At 32.4% G+C, this 16,584-nt stretch overlaps 1 protein-coding gene across 11 annotated transcripts in view; it reads left to right on the forward strand.

Annotated features, from left to right (window-relative positions):
* Positions 1-16,584, forward strand: part of LOC142318993 (zinc finger protein 341-like) — an 82,769-nt gene that overhangs the window by 15,115 nt on the left and 51,070 nt on the right. For 6 of the 11 annotated variants that reach the window (XM_075355767.1, XM_075355762.1, XM_075355763.1 and 3 more), the window contains exon 3: positions 7,954-8,058. In XM_075355767.1, the coding sequence (XP_075211882.1) occupies positions 7,954-8,058 (105 nt within the window). Of the gene's footprint in view, positions 1-4,688; positions 4,776-7,953; positions 8,059-16,584 lie in introns of all 11 variants that reach the window. The other 5 variants (XM_075355759.1, XM_075355757.1, XM_075355760.1 and 2 more) reach the window with 1 other exon arrangement.

Here is a 16,584-nt window from a genome sequence, read left to right on the forward strand (position 1 = left end):
CTTTGACAAATCCAGCAATAAAAGGCACCAATCAATGTGTTTTACAAAAATTATACACTGTTTACTTACATGTGGATAAAATATTTAAACAAATGAACGTAGTTAACAAATATTATAAGAACAGTATAGTTTCTGGATGTATTGGGAAAGTACTTGATGTTCCAATATACCATTCAATGGGACTGAAGTCTATTAAAAAGATGAATGGTAAGGTGTGATCGCAACTAAAGTTGATTAAAGTAGCCTTGGAAAAACAATCAAATTGACTAGTATAAGCGTTAAAAGGATTGTAATATTTTGCATTTGGTTAATCCTGAGTAATTACTAATTATGTACTGAAAAATATTAGCAAAATTTGTTATAGATCTCACATGTTATTTAAAATATGTAACAGAATTTATTGTATTTTCTAATTTGAATGTAAAAGAAATGAGTTGTTCTGAATCCACTATATTTAGTAGACCTTCCTTGTTCCTTCCTATTTGATAATTCTGTACATTTTTTGATTAAGCGCCAGGTTTCTATAAGATTTGTTAGTGCACAACTTAATGCTACTTTACTCAATCAGGAGAATTAGTAGAAACTGAAATATATTTGTTAAAGTAGTTTTAGTTATATATTATCAAAGCAATTCCTATTTTTCCCTATTGGTAGTGTTATTAATCAGTAAGTGTAATGTTAGTATATTTTTGTAATATTAGTGTATAGTTTATAAACAATTCCACAGTATGGCGAGACATATTTTCAGTTATAATGTATATGCAAGGAAGTTGCTGACAGCATGGAGTACATAAAAAGTATTATGTAATGGTTGATTAAATTAAAGTAATTAGAGATATGATTACACTGATAAACATAATTTTAGTTTCCTAACATGCGATACATGATTTTAATCTGTTTTTTGATGCTGAAAATGAATATGAACTCAGAATCTTCCATCACCCACCATATTTGAAAAATTTTTTAATATTAAAAGGTTTTTTTTTATTTTTCAACGTATAGTTAGCATTTTAAGCTCCCATATTGTATTTTGTTAGCCCGTTTTTTATTGTTTAACTTTGTTAACATATTTTTAAGCTATAAATAAACAATATTAGACAAAGAATTAAATCATACATAGTCACATATTATGATATCATATCTAATACTGAAGGGTGAGCCTTCATGGACAAGATTAATCATGTCTGTGCAGGTCAAAACATGTAGCTGAAAACACAGCTGTGTTGTTTATTAAGCACTGGATTTAGGAATGAATTAATTTTGTTCAGTCTTATTGCTGTCTTAAGTTTGTTAATAGTGCAGTGTCAAAATGCCTTGAAATTGTGTAAGTGATGTGGATGCCTATTGTGTATGTAATGAGTTTACTGTAAAATCAAATAGAAAAAAATATTACACCTTTAATTAAAAAAGCAAATCATTTGTACTTTCAGTGTAAAATTGATGATCAGCATAAGATGTGAGCTCCTCATGTAGTATGCACTAATTGTTCTGTATATTTAAGAGGATGGCTGAAAGTTACACAGAAGGCTTTGTCATTTGGTGTATCTATGGTTTGCTGTGAACCAAAGGATCATGTAACAGATTGTTTCTTTTGTTTAACAAGTGTGTCTTGAATTTCTAAAAAATCTAAACATACTGTAAAATATCCTTCATTGCAGTCTGCAATCAGGCCTGTACTTCATAGTGAAATTATTTCAGTTCTTGAGCCACCTGTGAATATATGTTTTGAAAGCAGCGATGAACAATCAGGCGGTGCTGAAGAAGACAACAATGATTTTGATTTTGAATTTTCTTCCAATAAGCCACATCTAATATCACAAGGTGAGTTAAATGACTTGGTTAGGGATTTAAATATATCAAAAAATCAAATTGAACTATAAGGATCAATATTGCAAAGTTGGATTTTACTTCAAAAAAATACAAAAATTTTGGGCTTTCAAAGCTGACAAAAAGAACTTTCTCAATATTTTATTGATGAAGATAATTTGGTTTACTGCACAAATATTGATGAGCGTATGTTGCACTTTGGACACAAACCTAAGGACTGGCAGCTTTTCATAGATTCGTCCAGCTATAGTTTAAAAGTGGTTCTACTACACAACAGTAACAAATATCCCTTGTTACCAGTTGCTTATGGTAGTAATTTGAAAGAGACATATGATGTGATAAAAGACATTCTTGAAAAAATAAATTATAAAAAAACATAGCTAGATCATATGTGGTGATATGAAAGTTATAGCTAGCTATGTTGCTAGGCATGCAGTTAAGCTGTACTAAGTACATGTGTTTTCTTTGCAAATGGGACAGCCGATCTAGGGATAAACATTATGTTACGAAAGAGTGGAAGAAACAAGACAACTCCAAATGGAAAAACTATTATTTATGAGCCCTTAGTTGTATCCAAAAAAATATTTTTACCCCCTCCTCATATCAAGCTACGACTAATGAAAAATTTTGTAAAAGCAATGAAGAAGGATAGTCCCAGATTTTTGTACATCAGGCAAAAATTTCCAAATGTAAGTGATGGAAAAATTAAAGAAGGAATATTTGTTGGTCCTCAAATAAAAGAGTGTTGGTCAAAGATGATGTATTTAACTTAATATTAAATAATGAAGAAAGTGCAGCTTGGGCTTCGTTTAAAGACATTTGCAAAAAGTTTCACAACAAACAAAAATCTGACAATTACCATGATATTGTTGATCAACGTCTTACTTCATACAGAGCAATGAGATGTAATATGTCTTTGAAAATACATTTCCTCCACTCACATCTGGATTTTTGACCGGAAAATCTCAGAGATGTAATTGACGAACACTGTGAACGTTTCCACCAAGACATTTCAGTAATGGAAAGCCTCTGTAAAGGGAAATGGAATATTAACATTCTAGCTGATAAATGTTGGACATTATTTCAGGATGTGCCTGAGGCTATTTATAAAAGAAAAGCATCATTCTAACACAGGTATGGCCATGCAAAATTAAAAATTTTACAGATTTTAACTATATTATTCCTTAATTTTTTTTGAAGTGTAATTTATTTAAAACTAAGGGTGATAGAAAAATTGTATTTACAGATTTGTAATGTATTCAATAAAGTAATTCAAGAAATGGTGGTGTCACACTTAGACACATTAAAAACATTTTTTGTCTATCAGTGTTATTAATGAATTTAAATGAACAATATCTTGAAATACAGATTCAAGATATCAGATGAACTTTTTATAGCCTTTATTAGCCATTATATAAATTGAACATCTTGGCTGAACTTAAAGATACACATTTAAATGATAATTTTTATGCCGTAATAAATTTAATTAAAAAAAACTTTTATATTTGATGAATTATTTATAGTTACATAATTGTAAAATGATTGAGTATAAGATGTTATTGTAATATGTAAAAATAAATAATAAAAAAAAAATATATATATATAATATTGTCGCCGAATGACTTCGACGGCACGTGGCACTTACTAACTTTATAGTGGCCATTTTTGTCGTCGATTGGCTTAGACAGTTTGTATTTCATAACCTTGTGGTGGCCCTGAAAAGGGCTGTTTTTTGCGTTAGCTCTGGGAAGAGCTGTTGGGTGCAGAAGCTGGTCTCCGGCGAGGTCGGTGAGTTGCGGCTCATCTATTGAAGGCCGACCGGGCTTTTCTTCAGTGCCTGTTGGGTCCGCACTGCAGCATGGCAGTGGTGGCATCCAGAGCCCTGCAGTGTTAGGTCGGCATCGGTCCTCCTTTGCCGACATGACCGAGGCGGTTCTCCCCGAGCAATCCCACGCTGCGCCGGCTCCTGTGGCTGAGTCTGCTGGCCAGGGTGATTGAAGCTCGGCGAGCTGGAGTGAGAAGGTAGCGTCTGCATCCAGCGACTCCCTCGGCGGGCCGGTCAGACCTGCTGCTCTGGCGGGGATGTTGGCATCCGCCAGGAGGTCCCACATTGAGCCGGTCAGGGAACTTCTTCTGTCTTCTTCCATCTTTTTCTTCTTCGTCTTCTCCCATCTTTTTCTTCTTCTTCGTCTTCTCCACGTGGTGGTCGACGATGAATTGCGAATTCACTCTCGTACACGCTCTTTTATTGGAGCCTGAGATTGTGGAGCTGCAGCACTGCTTGGTGGGAGTGATGCTTGTATTAGCGCGTCTGTATACTGTGAGCCTGCTCACATCGTTGCTACTGTTATTGCCCACCGATATTAAATTAGGCATATATGTGGTAACAATATATGTATAAAATATTCGTGTATGTTTGTTAATTTTATTTCTTATAATGCTCTGATAAAAAAAAATATAGTTGATTTTTTACTTTGAGTTTATAATTACTTGTTGATATGATGCATCTTAAGCTGAAGTCATATAACTAACTGCCTTTGTATATTCCGGTTTGACAGCTATTTATTATCAATAATATTAGTTTTTAATACCATTATATTTTGTGTAATTCAGGAAATTGAAGGTATATCTTCATCATAGAATTTTCAGTGGTTGTTTCAAGTATTTAAAAAAAATTAATGTATAAAACTTTTCAGTATTTTTATTATGTTTATTAAAAAAAATTATGATGTACTGAAACTTATTATATTTCCTTTTTTTATAAAAATATTTTTTAATGGCATCCCTTAAAAAATTTGTACTCTACTAAATTGAATTTAGATAGCCCTTTTATATTGTAATATTCTTTCAATTTTGTGTAGGTGTCTGTGTTGATAACCAGACTGCATTAACACTTCATTTTTTGCTTGGATCACAACCTGGAGCACCTGCCACACTTTCTGCTCATGGTACTATTCAGATTTTTAATTTAATGTGAATTTTTAAGTCAAGTTATAAATTGAAAACTATTATGTAAAATAGTTAAAGTGTCTAGTTTTGCTAAGATTATCAGACATTTTATTTCACGTTCAATTAAATGCAATACCTAACATCTCTTGCATACTATTCTTGTTTATAAATGATTCTGATTAATATGTTAGAAATGTTATTATAATTTACTCAAGGTTTGTTTTTGTGCTATATAAATATATGAGCTGAAATGTAAACATTTATAATAACTTTTTATTTAAAAAAAAATACAGTAATTTAAGAGTGGATTTTGAGAAGTGAGGATGCCAAAAAAAATGTTGAAGACTTTGCACCTTGAATAGTTCTATGTGCAGAATACTACAAGGTGCAGTAAAATTTCCTTACTCACAAGGGCTGAATACCTGATTAACATAAATTGAAGAGAAATATACTGTATGGGCTAAATGTTGGGTTCTCTAATTATAAAAAGGTTAAACTTGTGTCCTTATACTTTCTTGACATTTTTTAACAATTGAATTACATATTATCTTTTCAAAAACAAATTTCCCTGATGTTTAAAATGAACTGAGTTCTCAATTAACAGCTTGAAAAAATTGAGGTTATTTTGACTTTAAGAAAATATGTCTTTAATGATTTTCAGAATGAAAAATGTCCAGACATCAAATCAACGAGTGCAGTGATATATTGACCATTGTTCCTTGTATACGTTCCATTCAGCAGAAGTTTGATTGAGATAGTTTGTAACTAGAGAGCATAATGAGGAGGTGTTCCATCCTGCTAATAAATATAGGGATAACCAATGTCAAACACAGACTATGGAAATATCTTGGGAAGAAAACATATCAAGTTATGAGTCTTGAGATTCATATCTCAAGACAAATTGCTTGAGGATTTAACAAATCAGCAAACAGTTATGATAGTTTGAAGCTTGCTTTATCAGGCCCCACACAACTGAACTAGAGAAATTAGAATCTGCTTCATAAAAAATAATAAATATCCCTTTCTACTAATCTGCCAAAATTATCTGCATGAAATATACAAAGTAATCTTGACTGATAACACTTAAACTTCAATTACTTTAGAATTTTTACTTTTCTGGTATCATAGCTTTAGAGTTATGCCGCAAGAAGGAAAGTATTGTAAATCAGTAAAAAATGAGATGTGGGTTTTTTTATTTCTTGACCTTTCATGCCTCATGAACTCTAAAAAACAAAAAAAAAGGGGGAATGTTTATGTGCATGCATATGTGTTGGCGTGCTTGAAGCTTAATAACTTTTGACTAGATTAACTGATTTTGATGAAATTCTGTACCGAGACTCGTGCATATAGGGCAATTTGTTGGTAAAATTTTGGAGTCAATTTTCTCAAAATATAAAATTTCATTATAATTCAACTACCATCCACACCTCCAAAGAATCTTAGAGGTGATTTTGGGGGTGGGGAGCAGAAAAAGTTAAAAAAATATTGATTTTATAATTTTTCATCTATAGTTATTTTTCCTCTTGTAAGAATAAATTAATAACCAATGCCAAGAAAGTATAACATCTTTGTTGTCAGATTTTTGTTTACTTTTTTCAGGTATTTCCAACCTAATGGAAGCTCTTTTAGTTGTTTGAGGGCTACGTGGTATAAAAATTTCCATAATCAGACTGATTACATTCCTTGTTAATGTATACATTTTTATTTATTAATTGCAAAGACATTTTCCATTATTTAAGCACATTCAAATTATTGTCGAATTAAAAATCAGTTATCATTATTTAAAGACATTTTCTATTTTTAATTATTGTTACTTTAATTATCTTACTGTTCAAGTCATCACATATATTTTAATTGATGATTGATAATCTGCCACTTTCATACCCACTTAATTCAATTTCATGTACATTAAAGATCAAAACTTTAGCGTTAACTCAAATTAATCTTCTTTTTTTTTATCCAGGTTTTCTTAAAGGAAAATGTTGTAGACATGGCAAATGACATTTGTGTTTATAATTCAATGTGATTGTTGAAAACATAAATTATAACTTAGGAGTAAATAATTCCTTAACATTGATAGTTGTCTAGATGTACAAAAAACAGTAAATTTGTTTGAAATAGGTACTTCACTAACTAAACCTTAACTAGAAACTTCACAGCAAAATTAAATAGAGTCAAGGAGTTTGCAAATGAGGTTATTGTAATAAAGATCTAAAGGCTATTGTAATAAAGCAAACCACATTTTGTAATTGTAAAGGAGTTACTTTAAAAAAATGTATGGTATATTATACCCCTTTTATTATCAGGTATTTTAAAGATTTTAACTTTTTTAAAGTATCATAAAACAATGATAACAATTTTTTCTATTTTCCTGAATAATTTGTTAAATCATTTTGTAACTTTTATATTTAAGTTTTTAATTTAGATTGTGAATAAGTGATTCTGATTGGTTGATTGAATAATAAATACTTTATACATAGTATTCTGTAATCATTCTAAAGTAACACAGCTGCAGGTGATATTAATATTTCTATAAATGAGCAATTTTCACTATACTATATTTCACTTAAAATTAAGTAATGAGCTACTATGGGGTTGTTGACTAATACATCGTATTCAATTGGTTTGCAAAGTGTAACACACGGTTTAAATCAAAATTTACATGCAATCAGTAGCTTAAAATTTTTTTCCAAATCTTCTAAACTACTAGTTTCCTTAATCAGAGGTTTCACTGTATATACTCAGAGTTACGATTTAAACCAGTTATCACAGATTTGATTAAATTGTTTAAGTTCAGTTTTCCTGTTTGGTTTTATTTTTAAAAATCTCTTCAAAAATGCTGGAAAGTTGATAAGATTATATTGGTATGCTCCATTGAGAAATACATGGTTTGTTTGTGAAAATACTTCAAACTATGTAATAGAGGAAGGAATAGCCCAAAAGCCTGTTCGTAGTAGAGTGGTCTTTGTTTTATGATTGTTGAATTGGTAGCTTCACAAAATCTGTTACTAACTGTTTATTGATTTCTTCTTATTAAATGATATATCAAATGGTTCTTATATCAAATGGTTCTATCAAATGGCGGTGCTTTTATTCCCTCTTAGAGAAAAATTCTGAAGTTTTTATTCATGTAAAATGTGAGATATTGCACTCATTTGTTTTAATTTTATTTTGTAGGTGATGTTACCATTGATGAAGATGATTTATTTCAGTGTGGGAAATGTAAAGTTCAGTTTACATCATTTGCTGAATTCTTTGCCCATAAGAAGACTCATAGTTCAGGTAAATATTTGTACATACATGTGCAAATAATATTGTAATAATAAAAACTTAATTTTATTATTGATAATTTTTTGTGTGATTATTTTTAATGTAAGTTTAGCGATGGAATCATTGTAATAAGGATAAAATAAAAACCTAAGTCGCCAATGATTTTTAACATCTATGTGTCTACAAGTGCCCATGATGATGAGGTAGAGTGTGTATATGAAGAAATTGACAAAGCAATTAAACACATAAAAGGGGATGAAAATTTGATAATAGTTGGAGATTGGATTGCAAGGATTGGAAAAGGCAAGGAAGGAAATATTGCTGGGCAAAAGGAATGAAAGAGGGGATCGACTTATTGAGAGTTCTGCACGAAGAGTAATTTAGTAATTACCCAAATCCAGTTTAAAGATCATAATAGAAGAATGAACACATGGAAAAAGCCAATTGATACTGCAAGATATCAGATAGATTATATCATGGTTAAGCAAACATTTAGAAATCAACTCGTCTACTGCAAAACTTACCCTGGAGCAGACATTGATAGCGACCATAATTTAGTGATAATGAAATGTAGATTGGGGTTTAAAAACCTGAAGAAAAGGTGTCAGATGAGTTGGTGGAATTTAGAGAAGCTTGAGAGCGAGGAGGTAAGGAAGATTTTTGAGGAGGATATCACAGGATCTGTGATGTCCTCCTCAAATGTATTCTCCTCCTTCTTATTTTTTTTTGAGTAAAAAAGGTAAGGTAGAAAATGTAGAAGAAGAAGGGGAGAATGTTAAAAAGGAAATTCTTAAATCAGCAGAAACGAACTTAGAAAAAAGAGAAATGATTGAAAACCTTGGATATCAGAGTATGGATGAACATAGAATCCTAGTGATGAAGAAGGTAAAAGGAACTATCCACAGTCAAGAAATACTATAAACATGAAGTGCAAATTAGCAAAAGTAGAGTGGATTAAAGAAAAGTGTTCAGAAGTGGAAAGAGAAATGATCATTGGTAAAATAGACAGAGTATACAGGAAAGTTAAGGAGAATTTTGTGGTACATAAATTAAAATCTAATCATGTGTTAAGGGTGGTACATGATTTATAATATGAAAGAAAAGGTCAATAGGTGGGTGGAATACATTGAAGAGTTATACAGAGGAAATTAATTAGAAACTGGTGTTTCTAAGGAGAGGAAGTCGAAGAGGATGAAAAGGGAGATACAATACTGAGATCTGAATTTAATAGAGCATTAAAAGATTGAATGGCAGAAAGGCTCCTGGAATAGACAGAATACCTGCAGAATTACTGTTTAGTGCAGGTGAGGAAGTGATAGATAGATTATACAAACTGGTGTGTAATATTTACGAAAAAGGGGAAGTTCCACCAGACTTCAAAAAGAGTGTTATTGTCACAATTCCAAAGAAAGCAGGAGCAGATAAATGTGAAGAATACAGTACAACTAGCTTAACTACATCAAAAATCTTAACTAGAATTCTATACAGAAGAATTTAGAGGAAAGTGGAAGAAGTGTTAGGAGAAGAAGAATTTGGTTTTAGGAAAAGTTTAAGGAAAAGGGAAGCAATTTTAGTACTCAGATTAATAGTAGAAGGAAGATTAAAGAAAAACAAATCAACATACATGGCATTTATAGACTGGATGAAATTTTTGGCATTTTAAAAAATTTAGGGTTCAAGTATAGAGATACAAGAACAATTGTTAACATTTACATGAACCAAACTGCAACAGTAATAATTGAAGAACATAAGAAAGAAGCTATAATAAAACATGGAGTCTGACAAGGACATTCCCTATCCCCATTACTTTTTAATCTTTACATAGATCTAGCAGTTAATGATGTTAAATTTGGATCTGGAGTAACAGTGCAAGATAAACAGATAAAGATGCTATGATTTGCTAATAATATAGTAATTCTTGCCGAGAGCAAACAAGATTAAGACAAAACAATGAATGGCATGAATGAAGTCATACACAAGAACTACGTGTAAATAAACAAGAACTACATGTAAATAAACAAGAACAAAACAAAAGTAATGAAATGTAGTAGAAATAATGTAGATGGACCACTGAATATAAAAATAGGAAGAGAAAAGATTATGGAGGTAGAAGAATTTTGTTATTTGGGAAGTTAGAATTACTAAAGATGGATGAAGCAGGAGTGATATAAAATGCCAAACAGCACAGGCAAAACGAGCTTTCAGTCAAAAATATAATTTGCTTACATCAAAAATTAATTTAAATGTCAGGAAAACATTTTTGAAAGTATATATGTTTGGAGCATAGCTTTATATGGAAGTGAAACTTGGACGATTGGGCCCCTGAGAACAAATGATTAGAAGCTTTTGAAATATGGTGCTATAGGAGAATGTTAAAAATCAGATTAATGGATAAAGTGATAAATGAAGAGGTGTTGCAGCAAATCAATGAAAAAGAAGCATTTGGAAAAATATAGTTAAAAGAAGAGACAGACATAGACAACATATTAGGGCATCCTGGAATAATTGCTTTGATATTGAGGGACAGGTAGATGGAAAAAAATTGTGCAGGCGGACAACATTTGTAATATGTAAAACAAATTGTTAGGGATGTAGGATGTAGGGGATATACCAAAATGAAACGATTGGTACTAGTTAGGGAATCTTGGAGAGCTGCATCAAACCAGTCAAATGATTGAAGACAAAAAAAAATGTTTAATGTAAAAATATAGACATTAATTTTTACTTTTTGTTGCGCAGTACTAAATATTGTAATTGAATGGTTGATACATTTCTGGACAAAAACATTAATAATAATATTTGATCAAAAACTTATTTTGTTAATGGGGAAAATTAATACTTTATTCACTTCATAAGAATTTGTACATCTTGGTGGACACTAACATAGAATTTGAGCAGTAGTAAGTCTTTAATTATTTTAAAAAAATTTAGAATTTAATTTACATCAAACAAACTAAACAATATAATTTTCTGTCATTCTTTTCTTGTGATTAATTGCAGTTGTGTAAATTTCTTTATAAGGCTTACGTTTAATTAAGGATATTCTTTGTAAGGCTGGAGCAAATTAATCTTACACATTTAAAAATATGTATTATTTTATAATTTTTGTTCTTGTCTTTCTTGAAATTTTATTTGATGCAATTGCTTTTTGAGTATAATATCTTTCAAGTGTGACTTAGCAGGTCTGTTCAGAAAATAACTGAACTTTATTATTTTAATCTTTATTTTTAATTTTACAGATTATTGGTCCTTGTTTCCATCCCTATTCACACACTTTCCTAGCAGTGTTTCCACTTCGCGAAGCAGTTCTGGATAGCTTCATTTGAAATGGCCTTTAAGCTCTGTGACAAATTTGCTTTAATGTTATCAGTAGTCTCAAAACGGCTTCCTTTCATCACTGATTTTAATTTCAGAAATAAGAAAAATCTCAAGGAGCCCAGGTCTGCTGATTACGGAGGCTGAGGGAGGATAGTCATCTCATTTTTGGCACAACTGACAAATTGACATAGTTGAGTGTGTGGGCACATTGTCATGGTAAAGGAACCATGAGTTGTCTCACCACAGCTCTGATCTCTTGCAGATTTTTTCATGTAACTGTTGTAAAATGTCTTGATAATACGCACAGTTCACTGTTTCTTCTTGAGGAGAGAATTCAAAATGCACAATGCCGTTAAAATCGAAAAAACAGAGCATTACTTTGACATTGGGTTGAGACTGATGTGTTTTCTTGGGGTGTGGAGATCCTTTGCCAGTCCATTGTCATAATTGAACTTTTGTTTCAGTGACGTAGCCATAAACCCAGCTTTTGTCTCCCATTATGGTTCTTTGCATGAATGTTTTATCTTTATTGGCCAAAGAAGGAACAAACTTTCCTGTAACTTGATGTATGTTTAATTTTTAGTCAAAATGCCATGGTATGATCCAATTGTGATGCTAACCTCTTCTGCAAGTTCTCCAACAGTCAATCGGCGATTTACATATACCAGATCATTGATTTCCTGAACGTGGGTGTCGTCAGTTGAAGTCAAAGGTCTTCCTGGTTGAGGGTCATCTTTAGTTAACTGACAATCACTTTTAAATTGTGAAAACCATTCATAACATTGCATACAACCTAGAACATCATATCGTAAGCTTGTTTCAAAAGTTGAAACATTTCTGTGAAAGTTTTCCCTAGTTTCATGCAAAACTTTACGCAAATGGCTACTAACTCTTAAACATGTTGTACTCAGCTGGCAGCTACATGTCACACAATATCTCCATTGGTATGTAATTAAAAATGTTTGGTTATTTTTTGAACAGACTTTGTATATTGGACTACAATATACAAAAAAAAAATGATGAAGTACACAATCATAATGTACTTGGTTAGTACTGCTATCATTATTAAAAATTTCCCATCTTTTTAAGAGTATATAGAGAATACATTTATATATATATAGAGGACAAGCATATGAGAGGGAAGAACAGTCTTGATATACATTCTTGCGTGAATAATAGTAATACATTTAGTATTTAACAGTTAATGGGAGAAAAAAATTATATACAGGAAAGAGTTGCACAGATATTTGTAGATCTGAAAAAAATTATGATAACATACTTATAAAAAAAGTGTTGGTGTATAATATTACATAGTGGAGTGGAAGAAGTGTAATATATGTGAATTCGGTGAAATGGTGGATTCTCAGAGCAGGGTGACTGTGGGAAATGTACTGTTTGATGAATTCCCTGTTATAAAAGGACTAAGAGAAGGGTGCTGTATTTCCCCTACCTTGTTTAACATGTATTTAAGATCAGGTTTTGAGAAACTAATGAAATAAGAGTATGTTTGTGTAAATATTAGACATTTCATTTATAGTTTATTATTTGTGCTGATAATCAAGTTATATTGTCTGATGAGAGGAGGATGTTAGCTGTAAGTTGAAGGAAATTCTTGTGAAGTACCAGACTTAAGATCTTGAAATATATATTATAATACAGTACCAATGGACGAAATGATTCCGGAACCGATTTAAACTTTCTCCAAACTTAAAATCTCAATTAAGAAAATCGGTTTGCGCCTCCACGTTGGTTCGTCTGGATAACCAGTTAGAAACGTGGAGATTTCTACTGGTGAACTAAATCGGAATCACCTCTCTGGATCACATCCAGAGTTGTAACTCAGGAATTTATTCCCACCCAAGGCTGACTTGCCTTTGAAAGTCAAATATGGAAGGTCTTTAAAGAAAAAAATCCACCGTCTGGTAAATACCAGAGAAGGCTGCACTCGGATCCGGTGGGCAGCTGCTTAAAAGATAACAATGAATCGGAGCGTTTGGAAACACCCAAAAACAAACTTCAAAAAACAACTTCAAAATTGAGGATAAGACACAAGCAAATAAACTACATTGCCACTCACAACATTAATTCTCTAACTCAACCTAAAAACTAAAAACTCTAACAGACATAATGGACAAACAAAATATCCAAATCGCAGGACTTCAAGAAATGAGAAACACCGATCGAGAGCCGTTTGAATCTCAGGGTTACAGAATTTACAAAGGAATCCCCGGGAAACGTGTGATGAAGAATTGCCCACAGTTCGGAACAGGATTTGCAATCAATCTTAAAATAATTGACTCAGTCGTAGAATTTAAGTCTTACTCCCCCAGGATTTCAACCTTAACCCTAAAATCAGCCAATAAATTCTACACTATAATAAATGTCCATGCTCCCACCAATGACAAAAACAATCTTAAAAAGATAGAGAAGAGATGGACAAATTCTGGGAAATTCTTGACCAAACTGCAAACAACATAAATAAGACCCACACGAAGATTTTAATAGGGGACTTTAATGCCCAACTTGGTAAAGAACGAAGATATCGTGATATTATCGGAAAATGGCCTGCCCAAAAGAAAACTAACATGAACGGCCAAAGACTTGTTGAATTTTGCAGAAACCATAATATGATCTCAAAATCCACCTATTTTATGAGAAAACCAAACAAATTGAAGACTTGGAAACACCCAGATTGGAAAAAAGGAGAATGGCAACTGGATCATGTTTGCATGGACCGGAATTATCACAAGGAGATTTATAATGTAAAAGTCTTGAGAGGAACAGATACTGGATCGGACCATTACTTAATTAAAGTTAAAATAAAATTCACCCCGCATAAAAAGAAAAAATCCCAACCTAAAAACAAAAGAGCTTATGATCCACATAAATTAATAAACAATGCCATCTTTGAAGAAACAACAAAAAAAATCAAATTAACTAATAATTTAAAAGAACTGACATCCCAACTGAAAGAAATAGCTGAAGAACTAGCCCCTATAAACCCAAGAAAAAAACACCAATGGTGGAATGAAGAATGTGACAAAGCAGTCAAAGACCGACACCGGGCTTGGATCAACCACCAAACCCAGAAAACTGAAGAATCTAACCATGAATTCACCAAACAAAGGAAAATAACTCAGAAAATTATAAGAGGAACCAAACGACAAGCCCAAAAAAACTTGATTCAGCAAATAGAAGAAAGTTCCAAGAAAACTAATTTCCGAGACTATTATAAAATTTTTGGTCAGGCTCTTCAAAGATATGAACCACCCACCCTTATGCTGAGAGGAAAAAAAGGAAATATGGCCCACACCAATAAAGAAAATGCTGAAATTTTGGCAGAAACCTTCAATAGACTCAACTGTGACGACCCCCCAGAGCTTTTTGAGATTGACACTGAAACTCCAGTTAAAACTTCACCGGTAAATATCAACCCGCCAACAATTCAAGAAGTTCTCGCAGCCTTAAATGAAATAAAAAACTACAAAGCAAGCGGAGAAGACCAGCTTTTCGCAGAACTCTGGAAACACTCATCAGTTTATTCAGTCAAAACTTCCAGAACACTGGACCACAGCCCTCATCCATCCATTACATAAAAAAGGGGATAAAACTAATCCGGAAAACTACAGCCCTCATCCATCCATTACATAAAAAAGGGGATAAAACTAATCCGGAAAACTACAGAGGCATATCTCTCCTGGATTGCACATACAAAATCCTGTCGAGAATCATATACAACCGATGCAAAGACCAACTTGAACTGGAACTTGGGGAATACCAAGGGGGATTTAGGCCATGGAGAGGTTGCCCGGAACAAATAATATCCCTAAAACTTATGATGGACTTATATAAAAGACGGAAAAAACAACTAATAATCACCTTCGTCGACTTTAAAAGGGCCTATGATTGTATACACCGACCATCCATGCTGAATATTCTGAGAAACCTGGGCCTTCACCCTAAACTCGTAAACATGATAAAATTAACTTTAACCAATTCCCAGTCCAGAGTGAAATTCAGAGGTGAACTCTCTCAACCCTTCTACATAAAAACTGGATTGAGGGAAGGAGACGGCCTCTCACCACTCCTTTTTAACTGCGCCCTCGAATTTGTCATGAGAAAATTGTATGAAATAAATCCCAAAAATATAAAAATGGGTACTAAGAAAAACTCCATCACACTAAATTGCCTAGGATTTGCAGATGACCTCGCTCTTTTAGCAAATAATATTCAAGAAGCCAAAACACAAATCATGAGCCTTCAAAACCTAGCACAAAAGATAGGGCTTCATATCTCTTTCGAAAAAACTGAACTAATGGCCATAGATCCTCTGGTAATAGAGCAGATTACGGTAAACAATCAGAAAATTAAAATAGTAAAACAATTTAAATATCTAGGGGAAATAATAACTTATAATTTAAATGAAAAAGTGACATGGCAAAACAGGACAAATAAAATGATTAAATCCCAAAAATTAACTTGGTCAACACATAACAAAAAATGCCTTTCTGCTAAAACAAAACTTAAACATTATAAAACTGTAGTACAGCCAGAAGTCACCTACGGAAGCGAGACCCTTTTCAAAATCACTCAGAAAAACCGAATTGAAAAAATTCTGAAAATAGAGAGGAGAATTGTCAGAACGTGTATCAATAAAAAACACCAAAAAGAAGGCCAATGGTGGATTGTGCCAAATGAGGTGGTGTATCGAGAAATAGAGCCTGTTACTGATACTATGCGGAAAAAAAGAATCTCTTTCTTCGGTCATCTCATAAGGACACCGCAAACAAGACTGTCAAGAAATATCATTGAAAAGCTCTGGTTCCAAAAGCTAGAAGTAGGATGGATCAAAGAAATTAGAGAAGATATGAAAAAATTGGGAAATTCCCTGACTGACCTACAGAATAAAACTGGAAAAATTACAAAGCTAAAAGATAAGAGCATTAGATTTAAACAAAAGACAGACAAACTACAAAATACAACGAAGAGGGTGTTTACGGATGAAGAAAAGAAAGCAAGATCTGAACGGATGAAGAAATACTGGGCAGCTCGAAAGAGTAAAAAATAACACGCTTTTCTCAGAAAAGATCCAACTAAAATTGACTTAAGTGGTCCCATGTTGGCCGTAAAAGCATAATAATAATAATAAAGTACCAATAATAAAGTAGGATCAGGACAGGATTTGAATAAATTTGTCTCTAATGCTTGTTGATAGATTTG

The sequence above is a fragment of the Lycorma delicatula genome, chromosome 2, assembly GCF_047948215.1.
Source record: "Lycorma delicatula isolate Av1 chromosome 2, ASM4794821v1, whole genome shotgun sequence".
Taxonomy (NCBI): domain Eukaryota; kingdom Metazoa; phylum Arthropoda; class Insecta; order Hemiptera; family Fulgoridae; genus Lycorma; species Lycorma delicatula.